This window comes from Gobio gobio (assembly GCF_949357685.1).
Source record: "Gobio gobio genome assembly, chromosome: 8".
NCBI lineage: Eukaryota > Metazoa > Chordata > Actinopteri > Cypriniformes > Gobionidae > Gobio > Gobio gobio.
In genome coordinates this window covers 43328367-43343924 of record NC_137114.1, presented here as the reverse complement: position 1 = coordinate 43343924, position 15558 = coordinate 43328367, and the positions used below count along the sequence as shown (strand labels likewise).

The 15558-nt window shown below is 37.8% G+C and overlaps 1 protein-coding gene across 1 annotated transcript in view; it reads right to left on the bottom strand.

The window, feature by feature from the left end:
- Positions 1–2024: 2024 nt before the first annotated feature.
- The window catches only part of sgsm2 (small G protein signaling modulator 2), a 91907-nt gene continuing 78373 nt past the window's right edge, over positions 2025–15558 (bottom strand). The window contains exons 18-24 of the mRNA XM_079823840.1: positions 12218–12583; positions 11947–12071; positions 11669–11751; positions 10241–10350; positions 10026–10122; positions 9756–9923; positions 2025–3150 (exon numbers count right to left, since the gene is read on the bottom strand). Coding sequence (XP_079679966.1) covers positions 3062–3150; positions 9756–9923; positions 10026–10122; positions 10241–10350; positions 11669–11751; positions 11947–12071; positions 12218–12583 — 1038 coding nt within the window. The 3' untranslated portion in view covers positions 2025–3061. The remainder of the gene's footprint in view (positions 3151–9755; positions 9924–10025; positions 10123–10240; positions 10351–11668; positions 11752–11946; positions 12072–12217; positions 12584–15558) is intronic.

Below are 15558 nucleotides of genomic sequence, written 5' to 3'. Positions count from 1 at the left end.
CACACAAAGGCTGCATTTATTTGATCGAAAATACAATTATATTGTGATTTGTGAAATATTATTACAGTTTAAAATAACTGCTTTCCATTTTAATATATTTTGAAGTGTAATTTATTCCTGTGATCAAAGCTGAACTTCAGCATCATTACTCCAGTCTTCAGTGTCACATGATCCTTCAGAAATCATTCTAATTAGGGCTGTCAAACGATTAATCGCATCTAAAATAAAAGTGTGTTTACATAATGTGTTTGTGTGTAGCTTACTGTGTATAATTATGTATATTTGTGTATAATTATTGTATATATTAAAGAAATTGTATTTGCATATTTTATATATATATATATATATATTTACATTTACACATTGTGTATAAATACTGTGTGTGTGTGTGTGTGTGTGTGTGTATATATATGTATGTATGTGTATATATATATATATATATATGTATGTATGTGTATATATATATATATGTATGTATGTATGTATGTATGTATGTATATATATATATTTGTATATATTTGTATTATATGTAAACAAATATTTTATATATAAATATTTAAAAAAATCTTATATACATGCATGTGTGTGTATTTATATATACATAATTATACACAAAATCAAGCCACAACACAACGAAATTGCTCCCAACCACTAGGGGGCTCTCGGAGCGCGGTAAAGTTAGTCCACTAGATTCAGCAATCTTACAAATATATTAATACCAATTTTAACAGTATGTAACCATTGTATATCGACATGAACTATTAATTCAAAACCACCTACATGCATTATAGCTGCATATTTATACTCAAGAATGTATTCAGTCCATTTTTATCACGAAATGCAAAAGATAAATGCCGTTTTGACGCTCTTTAATGTGGCGTGACCACTGATCCCAGTTCAAGTGGACGCGATCATCACTGTATAAATGATTATATTTCAACAACGAATTGGAGGAAAAAAAACTATTTTATAATTAGATTTAGAAGTTATTGCAAAAACTGCCTTATAATAGCCTACACAAATATGTAAACTTCACATGTTATTTGAGTGTTGATTATTATATCTAAAAATAAATAGCAACTGAATTTATGCTAATAGTTTGGGCTCTGTTGTTAACCTTTAATATTAATGTGCAATAAGGGCTCCCTATATATTTTACAGCAATATCTTCAATAAACTTTTAGTTATAATTCAATTAATTTAAGGACAGACACTTTTTTTCAGTAAACCACTGTTTAATAAAAATAAATAAAAAGCAATTTTGTAAAACTGCAGTACCGAACCCATACCGAACCGTGACTTCAAAACCAAGGTATGTACCGAACCGTCAGTTTTGTGTTCAGTTACAGCCATAGTTGTGGATTGATTTTGTTGTGTTTTGGATTTATTTATTTGTGTTGTTGCTTGATTTCGTTGTGTTGTTGCTTGATTTCGTTTAGTTTTTGCTTGATGTCGTTTCATTGTGGCTTGATTTCGTTGTGTTGTGGCTTGATTTCGTTTCGTTGTGGCTTGATTTCGTTGTGTTGTGGCTTGATTTCGTTTCGTTGTGGCTTGATTTCGTTGTGTTGTGGCTTGATTTCGTTTCGTTGTGTTGTTGCTTGATTTCGTTGTGTTGTGGATTTATTCATTTGTGTTGTGGCTTGATTTTGTTTCGTTGTGGCTTGATTTCGTTTCGTTGTTGCTTGATTTTGTTTCATTGTGGCTTGATTTCGTTGTGTTGTGGCTTGATTTCGTTTCGTTGTGTTGTTGCTTGATTTCGTTGTGTTGTGGATTTATTCATTTGTGTTGTGGCTTGATTTTGTTTCGTTGTGGCTTGATTTCGTTGTGTTGTGGCTTGATTTCGTTTTGTTGTGTTGTGAATTTGTTTGCTTTTTAAATTTCGTTGTGTACTACTGAGCCACCGTAATTATGTAACCACAAACTTTTGTTTTGGATGCGATTAATCGTTTGACAGCACTAATTCTAATATGCTGATTCGCTGCTCAAGAAACATTTATTATCAATGTTAAAAACAGTTGTGCTTTTGATGAATAGTACAGCATTTATTATTCATTAATTGTGTAACATTGTAAATACATCTACTGTCACTTTCATGCGTCCTTTCTGTATAAAAGTAAACATTTCTTTAAAATAAAAACTCTTACTGACCCCAAACTTTTAAACAGTAGTGTACAGTATGTGCAGAGTGAACAAAGCATGTAGGTAGTAGATAAAGCCAACCAGCATCTAAACTGCGACAAAGTCATCACACTCTTTCCATCATGAGGAAGCAGTTTGCTGACCCGTGGAAGAGTCCGGACCCTTTCCAGACTTTAGGACACTGAAGGACGTGTAGTGAGCACCTCAACCCCTTCACTTCCTGTCATAGAGGAGCATCACGGGTGTCACAGAGCGACAGATTCAAAGTGCAAAAGTATGGACGTGAAACGTGTTACAAAGGCAACGTCAACTACTTTTATTCCGAGATCGTCGTTGTCATCACCTTCAACGAATCGTACAGAAGAAAAGGGGCAATAAAAGACGCTAAACAATAAATACTAGTACAAGGTTATTGGCACAGTCCTTTTGGTCACACACTGTTTGGACGACTTCTTCGTGGCGTAGTTATTATTTAAGGGAGTTAACGCAGCCTCGTTTGAGGACTCAAAACTGTGCTCGGCTAAACTGTCCGACGGCATGTTTTATTCAAGGCAGACAACACGGTTGTCTCCATTAAGAGTGGAATACTAACATGTGTCGGCCGTTAGGGGAGGGAAACGGTTGTACGAGGCTTCTCATGTCTTACAAAAGCAGATCTAAAAGGACCTGATTGGTGCGGCGTGTGCTGGAGGCGTGTACAGCAAGAAATGGAAAAAAAGAACCTCAGTCACAGTGTGCTCAAACACCACGAGCATGCAGACAACGCCAGGGTCTGACACAACGGCATTCTGTGGCAGGCAAACGATATAAAGAGTCAAGACGTCGAGGCAGATCCCGGGCAGTCTCAAGCCTTGGGCTGTTGGGAAGGAGGGAAGGAGATTCGGCGAGGCAGGGCTTGGTGGGCAGCAGCCTACTCTTGTTCTCACTTGTTCTCGATAAGGGTCTGCACCTTGTGTACCAGCTCCCGCGCTATTTGGAGGATGTGCTGCACGTCGTGGCGCTCGGCCATCTCTGTTAGAGAGGAACACAAACAATACAGTGATTCAGTACACTGACATTTTCACATCGCCACATGCCGCATTTCCGGTTTAAAACTCTGTGGTGCCGTCGTGATGATGTTATACTCTTTATTGAAGTTAAAGGTACACTATTTCATTTGTACAGAGTCTGGCCACTCTCCATTGACAAGCGTTAACTTCCTCGAAGGCGGGTTCTCTGTTGAAGTTTAAAACTATTGGATCTGCCCAGAGCCACTCTGGATCTGCCATAACCAATCGCTAATGTTTGGTCGTGGCGCATGTCATCTCAAACTAGCGCACGACATCAACGTCATTGTTCTCAGCCACTCCCTCTGGACCGGTTAAAATTTGACTGGAGAAAACCAGAGAATATACCGCAATCCTAGATGGACTACTGAAGGAAAATGAAACTTGAGCGAAGTACGTAGGAGGGCGGAGCCAGGCTAACACTATGCAACTTTTTTTTTGTTAAAAATTGACAATTTATACAATGAGTACATCATGAATCCATTTTCTGAACTGTGTTTTTTGTCTTAGTCCGAATATAAGGCGCACCCTTGTGATTCAGAATATTTTTTGACCGAGCGGGACGACAACCCCTGTGGAGTAGCCCCAGTACCTGTGTAACTCGTCATCCATAAGCAGAGAGAAGTAGCTCCGTTAAGGGTCAGCCGAAAACAAAATTCTGTAATTATGCAAATCAGGAAGTTAACCCAGAGTTTAGGTTTATACAGTGTGAAACAGTAGCGTAAGAATACCCAGGATGCATTCTTAACCACGGGTAAATCATGAGCAGTGTGAAATGTGAATCAAGATAACCCAGGTCCCAGGATTCAGTTTACCTGTGGTCAACTATTTCAAGTGTGAAAAGTCCTATAGTGCACTTTAAAGCCACTTTTGAGAAAGTGTATATAAACTGAACAGATTCTTGAGATAAGTAACCTCAGATAAGGGACCAACTGTGAATTTGGGATGTGTGTAGGCATGTGCCGGTATCAAATTTTCATGTTGCGATTAATTGCTGAAGCTTTTATCACGGTATACGGTATTATCACGATATTGAAATAAGTTGCAAAAAAAGTGTTGTCATACTATAACAGGTTTAATAACGTTCTTATAACAAAAGAACCAAACATTTAAATACAATTAAGCAATACACAAAAATGTATAAAGTAAACAAATATTTAAAACAGATTAAAGTGCAAAAGAATTATAAAGAACAAAAGGTAACACTTTACAATAATGTCTCGCCAGTTAATGCATTAACATTAACAAAGAGCGAATAGCTACATTTTTACAGAAGTTATTCTTCTTTGATAATGTTAGTTTAAAAAAGCAACTGTTAGTGTAAGCTCGGGTCCATTAAATAATACAGTTACAACTTTTGATTTTAATAATGTGTTATTAAATGCTGAAATGTACATTTAACTAAGATTAATATTTTTCATTGTCAGTTTGTTAATGAATGAACTAATGTTAAATAATGGAGCCTTATTGTAAAGTGTGTGATTGAACAACAGTCAGAACATATTCAAACAATATCTAGGGCATGTAATTTAGTCCAGATTAAAATATAAAATGTTTAAGTTGGAAAATGAATAGCCTTAGGTTACCGGGGAAACGGCTGCATTTCTGCTGTTCCGTCAGCGCCCTCTGCTGTCAGAGAGTGAATGTGCACTTCAGCGGGTCTCCTGCACTTGTTCCGCCATGTGCTCGGCTCATGCACGGTCTGTTTACATCAGTGCGTGTTCCTCTTTGACTTGTTCATTTTAAACGGTTGATGGGTAAAGTATTCTTAATATACATTCAAAAAATCTGAATAATTTGTAATAAATAATTATTCACGATATTTTGAAGTGCCCACAATAACAATATTGTGGATGTTCATTATTGCGGTATATTGTATTACTGTTTACCGGCACATGTCTAGATGTGTGGTTCAGCAGGAGTTGTATGTAGGTGGGCCCTCCATGGATCGGACTTGTTTGTTCAGCACATCCCACAGATGCTCGATTAGATTGAGATCTGGGGAATTTGGAGGCCAAGTCAACACCTCAAACTCGTTGTTGTGCTCCTCAAAACATTCCTGAACCATTTTTGCTTTGTGGCAGGGCACATTATCCTGCTGAAAGAGCCACAGCCACCAGGGAATACCGTTTCCATGAATGGGTGTACATGGTCTGCAACAATGCTTAGGTAGGTGGTACGTGTCAAAGTAACATCCACATGGATGGCAGGACCCAAGGTTTCCCAGCAGAACATTGCCCAAAGCATCACACTGCCTCTGCCGGCTTGCCTTCTTCCCATAGTGTATCCTGGTGCCATGTGTTCCCCAGGTAAGTGACGCACACGCACCCGGTCATCCACGTTAAGGGTGTGAACCTACACTGGTCTCACGGTTCGGTTCGGTTCGATTACGATTATAATGCCAACGATTTGGTTCAATTCGATATCACAATGCTTTGAAGATGCACTGCATCCTCATGTATACAATTTTGTCAGTCAATAATATGAACTGAACCTTTAATTTTACCTGCTCAAAGAAAACACGTTTCTCGACTGTATCAAACAAAACTCAAGTCAGAAGACAACAGGAGCGTTTAGAACAAATACACAAAATACTAAAAGCCACTTCAGGACGTGGTCTGGGCCGCATTACAGTCAAAACTAAAGACTAAGTGCATCTGGTTGTTGAAACCACATATGTAAATTTTACTCCTCGCAACAATGCTATAAAAAAAAATGAACGTGTGAGCGTGTTATGGGCTATATGACATGTTATAGCCCGATATGACTGCGCTACTGAAGCACACATCGCCGCAGACAAACAGCTGCGAATCTCTTCATCAAGCTAACACACACACTACCGAAAGTAAAGTCGCAGATGCTCAACACGATCATCTTCATTTAAAAGTAAAGAAACTGAATGATCTTACCAGTGCTGTTGCCGCGTGCTCTCCTATTGCGGTCTTTGATTTTGAAATTAGCTGAAGATTATTAAATGCAGCTCATATCTGTTGTTTTCGGTGACGTGAACAATAAATCTACATATAGTGCAGGAATTGAAGATCGTATTTATATCCGTTTTGCGGCGATACATTTATGTGCCCAAGTGTAAATGAAATCGTTTTGATAAATCAGATAGCTTTGATTTCCACACAGCGCGTGTGTTCTCCAGGTAGTGCTTAACAGTTGGGTTGGCCATCGAGAACCAAAATAACGATGCCATTGGAATCGTTTAGAAAAAAATGTTCGATTACGATCATCGGTTCCAAACGTGTTTTGGTTTCCATAGTGGCCACCAGAGTTCCGTAAGTGCTTGCCGCGCCCGTTTGTTCTGTTGCAGCCATGGAGCACAGTAAGCTCAAAAGTGTGGCTTTATTTCACTTTTAAAAAAGCCTGGATCGGCACAGTGCAACACATGTGACAAACGTATTACTTGCACAGGAGGATGCACTACAAATATGTGGTGTACAAATTAACAAGTGTAGTGTGTTTGACAAGCTGCGCAGGTCCACTGTCTCGTCCTCCTCAAGCAAACCTGCGCTAACCAACGTTAATAAAGGGATAGTTCAACCTGAAATTAAAATAAAGCACCCTGCTGTTGTCCCAGTGCCCTATGTCCTTCTATCTTTTTCGGAACTCAAATGCAGAAATTAAAAAAAATAGTCCTGCACGCGCTCCTTCCTATTATGGCAGTGAATAGCGACCAGGCTAAAACATTACAAAAAATAAACAAATGTATCACGCAATGATACAGGGAGACGCGCGCCATATATGGAAAGTGTTCAGAGGCATACTATAAGGTTTTGCGAGAAAGAAACTATTATTCAATCAAAACACTGAGCTCGGCCTAGTGTTAATTTTGTCACCTATTTTTAATTTAGTCTTAGTCTTGTGCCAAATGTCCTTGTTAGTTTTAGTCATATTTAGTCATTCACATATCTTTTTTTGTTAGTCAAGTTTTAGTCGACTAAAAGTCTCGTCATTTTAGTCTAGTTTTAGTCAAAAGACAACTCAAGGTATCTTAGTCAAGTTTTAGTCGACCAAAAGTCTAGTCATTTTAGTCTAGCTTTAGTTAAAGGAAAACTCAATATATTTTGTGGCAAAATACGTTACATAAAGTACATATAACCTGCATAATGTTTGTGCCACAACACCATAGCTAACTGGTTGATTTACAGCGTAGATGCCTAAAATCAGCATTAGCTTATGAGACGATGGGCACAAATATCGAGTTCGATCTTGATTCAGTATGAATTCATATGTATATAGCCTACTGTACATAGTATAAGGGAAAATATGTTTTTTACACTTTTTTGGGGTTATATTATATTTGCTTGCATTCTTTACTATTCACTATTATTAACATTTCAAAATTTCACAAATAAGTAAGCAGTTATGATCTGTGTATGTATTAAAGAGCCATACAGGCACCCAGTGGGTAATGGCATTACAAGTGAATTTTTTTATTTTTCCAGCCACAAAATGACTAATTTGCCTCTTTGCAGTGGAATTCTCTATTTTAACCTTAATTAACACACTAATTGTAATATAAATAATAAAAATATTAGAAGAAAAATATTTTAAGTGATCATTAATGGACCATAAGTATTGCACAAATAGTATTTAGTACCAAAAGATCTCCTCAAAATATTCAATAAATATTATTGAATTAAAATATAGGCTATTTATTTTTGAAATAGTTAAGGTGTATGGTCACATTTGACCATCAATGAGTACAAGTGTGACTTAATTAGTAAGGAATACCTGAGGGCTAAATACAAGAAAAACATTAATATTAATGTTAACAATGTTGATCTCTACCACTCTCCATAATAAAATGATACTGTAAATGTGGCTGATGCACACTATGCTGTACTGTTTACCAAAAATTGCTGCAAACACCTGTAAAGTGAAGCTGTTGTGTAACTTACGCGGCTTAAGCCATTCAAATGTAAGGACACAGCGCTAGAAGTGTTGAGCGCTCCGGGAACCACGTGACCACACGTGCGCGGCCGCGAGATGACAGGCGGAGTCTGAGAGAGACCTGCACTCCAGCAACAGCGGGAACTCTTTCTGAATATTTTGAACAGCTGAATATTCATCTCATGATGTAAAAGTAGAGACAATTGTAGACGAAAATGAAGAGAGATTTTATCTTAGTTTTTATTTTATGCAAAACATTTTAGTCTCGTCCTTTTTCATCAACAATAATGCATGTTAATTTAGTCTTAGTCAGTGTTTTTGGACATTGGTGCAGTCTCGTCATCGTCTCGTCTTCGTCATGGAAAAAAAGGTCGTTAACGAAAATATATAGTCTCGTCTCGTCTGACGAAATTAACACTAGCTCGGCCATTACTCTGCGCACGTTCCTGTGTGTACGCACTCAGAATCGTCAGCAGGCGCCGGCGCTCATGCCGACTATAACTCGCACTGTTGTCATGGCACCCAGGATAAGCACACACACGCACCATTTTGAGAAATCAGGCTCAATAGAAACAAACGCGACTCGCCTTTTATATGACGAATATGATAAGAAATAATACTAATAATAAAGCCTCCTGAAGTGTATGCTGTGTACCGGCTGTCATGACAACATTGCGTGAGGCTACTGACGGCTTGGAGTGCGCATACACAGGAACACGTGCAGAGTAACGGCCGAATTGCCCACGCTAGTAGCAGTCCTAATATGACTGCTGCTAATGCTATTGCTAAACCGGTGGAGACTCGGTGGGAAACTCCATTCACCTTTGCAGCAAAGCTGGAAAATGCCAGCGGAGAAAGTCCCAAAACTAAAACTCATTATTGAATCAAAATAAAATGCTCCTCTGTGAAATGAGCCTGTGACATGTTTTGACTCCACCCCTCAAAGAATCGGAATTGAGAATCGAAAAGAACCGGAATCGAAAGTAAGAATCAGAATCGTTCAAATAAAAACGATGCCCAACCCTATTTAACAGGTTGTTCATTAAAGCCGAAATGTGCCCAGATGTCTGCTTTTAAAATAGTTAGAGCATTTTAATTACTCGCACTCGCGTCTCGCCATTGTATTTTATCATGACAAAGCACGTACGAGACACATGACGTCAGAAAATAATCAGGTCATTATAATCGGTTATGGTCTATTACTGAACCGATACCGAATCGTCTGCATCGCATTGGATCGAAGAAACGATTAATTTGGACTCCCCTAATCCAAGTAACGTAAAAGAAAACGTGATTCATCAGACCAGGCCACCTTCTTCCATTGCTCCGCTTGTCCATTTGTCCTGCTTCTAACACATCAACTTTGAGGACAAAATGTTCACTTGCTGCCGTGATGGAGATAATTAATCACTTCACCTGTCAGTGGTCGTAATGTTATGCCTGATTGGTGTATGTTGCTTACAAAAACATTTTTGTCAGAATACTAATAATTTTTTTATGGTTGTCAATGGAGAAAGATTCTACAGTATGTAGTTGACTCCACCAATAGTGTTAGATTGGGGTGATGCCATCCATTTTGGTTTGAATTTTTGCCATTTCATTTAGCAATGCTAGTAGCACAAACCACACGCTTCGGCTTCAAATCTGTCCTCCGATCAGTTCACTCACCATTAAAGAACTTGATGATATCGGTGAAGTCCATGTTGTTGTCTAGGATGATGTCTCTGTACACCTCCACCAAGGCCAATGCAATGAACAGGACAAAGTGCTTGGAGGAGATGCGAGGGGCGACCCAGATAACCTCCCATACAGCAAACACATCCTCATAGAGTAGCTCTGACACAGAAAATAAACAGCGTGTTAAACAACGAGGGTACAATATCTCCACCGTGTTTGATGACATCACACAGGCTCCATTGAGTGTCCGTGTGTGGTTACCTCTTTTGAAGTCCAGGAGGAACCAGCGGTAGCAGAAGTAGAAATGAGTGTAATCTCCATTCTGATGCATGAGCTCAAACAACTCTGAGTCAAGGATCTGAAGAAAAAAAACATCAAGTTAAGAGCTCATAATGTCACAAATTGCATCAGAGGAACAGACACATCACAGTGCTGACTCAGACAGGAAGCCGGAGAAAGGTCATGTGCCATGTTACCTGTATTAGTGACCTCATATTGGCGAAGTGAGTGTCCATGGCTCCTCCGGTAGGGAAATTCTGACTCATCCTTCTCATCAGCTGAGTGAAACAGCTGTAAGCCAAGCACTCTGTACAGGGGGTTAAACAAGAGAATATGATTATAACAATATATTTTATATATAATTTAACCTAAAATATGGTTGAAAAAAATATATATGGATTTTTTTAATAGATAGATAGAGATAGATAGACAGACAGACAGACAGACAATGATAGACTGATAGATAGACAGACAGACAGACAGAGATAGATAGACAAACTGATAGATAGATAGATAGATAGATAGATAGATAGATAGACAGACAGACAGACAGACAGACAGTTAATTAGACACAGACAGACAGATAGATAGATAGATAGATAGATAGACAGACAATGATAGATGATAGACTGATAGATAGACAGACAATGATAGACTGATAGATAGACAGACAGACAGAGATAGATAGACAAACTGATAGATAGATAGATAGATATAGATAGATAGACAGACAATGATAGATGATAGACTGATAGATAGACAGACAGAGATAGATAGATAGACAAACTGATAGACAGACAATGATAGACTGATAGATAGACAGACAGACAGACAGAGATAGATAGACAAACTGATAGATAGATAGACAATGATAGATGATAGACTGATAGATAGACAGACAGAGATAGATAGATAGACAAACTGATAGATAGATAGACAGACAGACAGACAGACAATGATAGATAGATAGATATTAAATTTATATATAATGTAAATTATATAAAATATATATACAGTATATACATGCAAATATTTCTTAAATATGTGTGTGTATTCAAAATATACATAATTATACACCGTACACACACATAGAAATATATATATTTGAACTTAATCTTAATTTTGAAAAATGTTTAAACTTTAAAAAATATTTTATAATATAAATAAATATATGTATAGATACATATATATTATATTAATGTTACATATTACATCAAATTAGGGGTTAAAGAGAGTTAATATAATAATAATAATAATAAAGATTATAATATAAAAAGATTATAAAATGTTATATATAAAACAATGGTATTATATTTAATATAATTTGGGAACAATTGAGAATTTTTATAATATACCATTCAAAAATATTACTAAAGTGTTATTAAATGTTCTGTAAAATAATAATAATATATTTGTTGAAAAATTATATAAAATATATTCCCTTTTTTAATGCGTGTGTAAGTGCATTGGTTTAAGGTTAAGTGGTGTGTGAAGAGGTGTCTTCGGCTGCTTCTTGAAAGTTGGTCTCAAGTGGATTTAATACAATTGCTTGTATAATAAATATACAAGTCAGTGATATAAAACATTGTTATTGTCTGTCTATCATGTTAATGTCTCTTGCTCACCATCATCCAGAATGACCATCAGTGGGGCTAGAAGGTCACACATGCCTTGCACATAGCCAATCTCCAGATGTTCCCACACGTAACTGGATCATAAAACCGGGATAAAGACATGAGAGGCCGAGGTAGACTGAGCCTCAGTTCAGCCGATTTAGAAAATCAGTCTATGATTTATGTTTCAATTAATCTAACAGACTGAATTGATATTCAATGAGCTGCTATTCTGAGAGACACACAAAGCTGACTGAGAATGCGAGCAGATCACAGAGATCCACACTGACCTGCACATGATGTTGCGCAGTTTCTCCAGGTTGCTGGTAGTGAAGTAATAGTAGTTGCGATCGCAGCGCTGCACATCTTTGTCTATTCTGTGCAAGTTCAGAGCCACCTTGTCCAACAGCTCAATCTGCTCACAAGCACAGCATTTGATACAAAACAACTGTCTTTAGACAGCTAGATCTGAACAATTGACAAGATTCACGAAATATCGAAATCAACGGTTATAATGATAAATGTATTACTGTGATCTATTGGCTCAAACAGTGTGTGTACCGTATAGGAGGAGAAAGATGGGGCCGCGCCCTCAGTGGTGGTTGCGAGCTTGTCCAGCTGACTGCAGAGTTTGTCTTCACTCAAAGAGTCCCGTCCACCCTGCTCCTCCAAAACCCCAGTGGGTGTAGTGTCCTCCTCCATGCTCTGTCCGTCTTCAATGCTGGACATGATTTGGGAATGTCCAGAGGCTACGGAGTAGTTCCTGGAGGAGGGCAGGCCTGAGTCTGGAGAGTCGAACTCCACCAGCGGCCTCTCGTCTGGGGCTAACATGGCTGGAGTGACTACAGTGGTTAAGGTGGGAGTACTTCCTCCCTCACACGAGGTGTCGTGACCGCCTGCGTCAGGCTCATCCACAGACATGAATACCTACAGAGAGTACAGATGAGATGCATGGGATATATAATGCTAGATTTACCTCAGGCTTCCTAGATGACAAATAAACATACATTTCATTCAATACTCCAACATATTGAAACAAACTCTTTTGCTCAATATTTGTGTGTGCCACCTATGTTTATGCTTATTAAAGTATTGATACAATCAATATAGGGTCTTTGATCTTGAAATGAGCTGATGATTAATAAAATGCAGCTCTTATCTGTTGCTTTCGTGGACGTGAACTCGTCCACGCATATAGCACGGGAATTGAAGATGGGATTTATATTACATTTATTTAAAAAATTATATTTTGCGGAGAGGTGTAAGGTAAGAAACTTTTTATTTGTTTAGATCATATAGCCCATTTTGTTTGCGAGCACCGTTGCGAGTCTGCCTCGGCTTGTCAAAAATGCTTTTTTACTGAGGTGGTGATAGTAAGTGTTTAAACTAACATTGTGATATAATTGAAGTGTTTTATATCTATGGATTTTATTATAGGCAAGACAAGTCAAGTGTTGATTTGAGAGGCTAAATTTATCAAACGTGGTTAACTCACTGTCGGCCAGGCTTGGTCATCGTTTTAAAAAACAAATTTTTTTATTTAAGCAAAAAAAAATGCTCCAAACGAAAAGAAATACAACTACTTTGATATTAAAAACAAAACTGAACAATGGCTGCAACAGTGTCAGTGTGTAATAGGGAGGATAAAAAAAACAAAAAACAACAGGCTCCAGTCAGACTTGTCTCAGGGAGCGATTCGTTCATTTTGTGTTGACCACGCATGCACAACATCCCATGTTCTTTACAGGAAACAGAATTAATTAGTTCTTCTCTCAAGTCTTCGGGTTCGAGTCATTCGTTCATCAAGTCCTAGCCCCATAGGCAAGGCTATGCAGTCACCGGAAACAGAAAAGATTAGTTCATCTCTCGAGTTTTCGGGTACGAGTCTCGTTCTTTTGTCACATTTTTGACAGCCGTGTTGGATACAGAAATGTGTTAATTCACAACCTTCCTTACAAACAATTGCATAGTTTTTTTTGTTTTGTTTATTTAGTTCAGTTTTTTAGTTAGTATAATAATTGATGTTCCTATGAAGACTGCACAGATTGGGTAGGTCAGAATGGATAGGCATTAGGGATGGGCGATATCTTATCGTTTGCGATATATCGGTAAAAATTCTCCCCACGATAAGAATTTGTCTTCCCGCGATAATAACGATAAAGCCTAGTTGATGGCGCGACCCATCTGCACCGTGCCGCCGCTGGCCGTCTCTTGATGCCCTAAGCGTTATTACTTTATGATGGCTGGCTGCGTTCGTCACTTGATATAGCTGAACGGGGGTTGGAGTGAGAATTTTCTTGTGGTGCCCCCCGCAGCACTTGGTGCCCTAAGCGCCGCGCAATGGGAGCGGCGGCACTGAATCCGCATCTCACGTGCAGAGCGAAAACAACTATGGCGGAAGCTGCGGAAGAGTTCATAGCTAAACGAGGGGCTACCTGAGGGCAATCTGAACCTGTACATACAGATGTATTTTCACTCACTGATCACTTAAGAGATTCGCTCTCTCAATCGATCGGTAAAGCACACTATTTCAGTTCAACTCAATGAATGCGCAGTGTATTTGACGCACATTTAACACTAGTGTGAGGCGCGCGACAGAGCGCTCAGTGTTTCACACACACTCAAAGAGAGAGCGAGAGAGTCTTATACCACACAGAATTGATGTGCTACATGTAAACAATATCCTTTGTTGTATTTTCCTGCAAAATAATGGCGTTTATTTGGAATTATTCAGCCTTTCATGAACAGGAAGAAACGAATGCACAAACAGGAATCTCATTGGCTGGCGCGCACCTATTACTGTGTTTTGATTTCAGCAAATCAGTTAGAATGAGCGCTGACAACGTGACTAATATTCATGAACCCAGAAGCTCATTATTCCTTTGTGCAGTTTATTTTTATTAGTAGAAGAATTCGTGGTTTTATTATCTTATCAACTCAAATAACTGAAGTTCTATCATTAAATCATTATTTACAACTTTTTTGTAATCTGAAGACATTTTGGGGATAATTACTTTTGCTGTTTCTGCTATTTTTACCACTGTTTGCACCATGAGTGTATGAATAAATACAGAATCGGTTTACATGTAAAACTTGTCATTGATTTGAATTATTATTATTTGTATTGTGTGATGTTTTTCAGCACAGTTGCACTATTACATTATTACACTATACACTATTACATTACCTGCACTTTTACAGAAGACAATTATATCTGCAACTTTTCCATTTCTGAAAAGGCTGGTGTGGAATTTTACATTATATTATATATATATATATATATATATATATATATATATATATATATATATATATATATATATATATATATATATATATATAAAATGTATTATAGGAGCCTATTTGATGACATGTACGTATTACTTTAGATCATTGTTTGTTTTTCTGAGACTCAAGAATGCATGCAGCTCTCACTTGTATCCAAAAACATGGGGAATGATACTACATTTATTGTCATTGATATCGTTATCGCAATAAATACTAGAAAATATCGGGATACATTTTCCATATATTTTCCAAGTCCATATCGCCCATCCCTAATAGGCATAACAAATGTTTATTGCACACATCTTCTGATGATTTTATAATAATAAATATATTACAACATGCAGTCAATAATACAAATGTAATGTTGTATATGTTGCGAGAGACAGAACCGGGAAGCGGTCATGTGACAAAAGAACGACACTCGGACCCGAAGACTCGAGAGATTAACTAATCTTTCCAGGGAACAGACATGATTAAATGTGAAGTGACAAAAGAAAGAAGGATTTGGATCGGGAGGTGAGGTGAACTAACAGACTGCATAGCCTGAAGACCCAGCTAAGCAATGAATTAATCATTTCTTTCTCAAAGTTTGGTCATGGCTGCATTAGCTTATA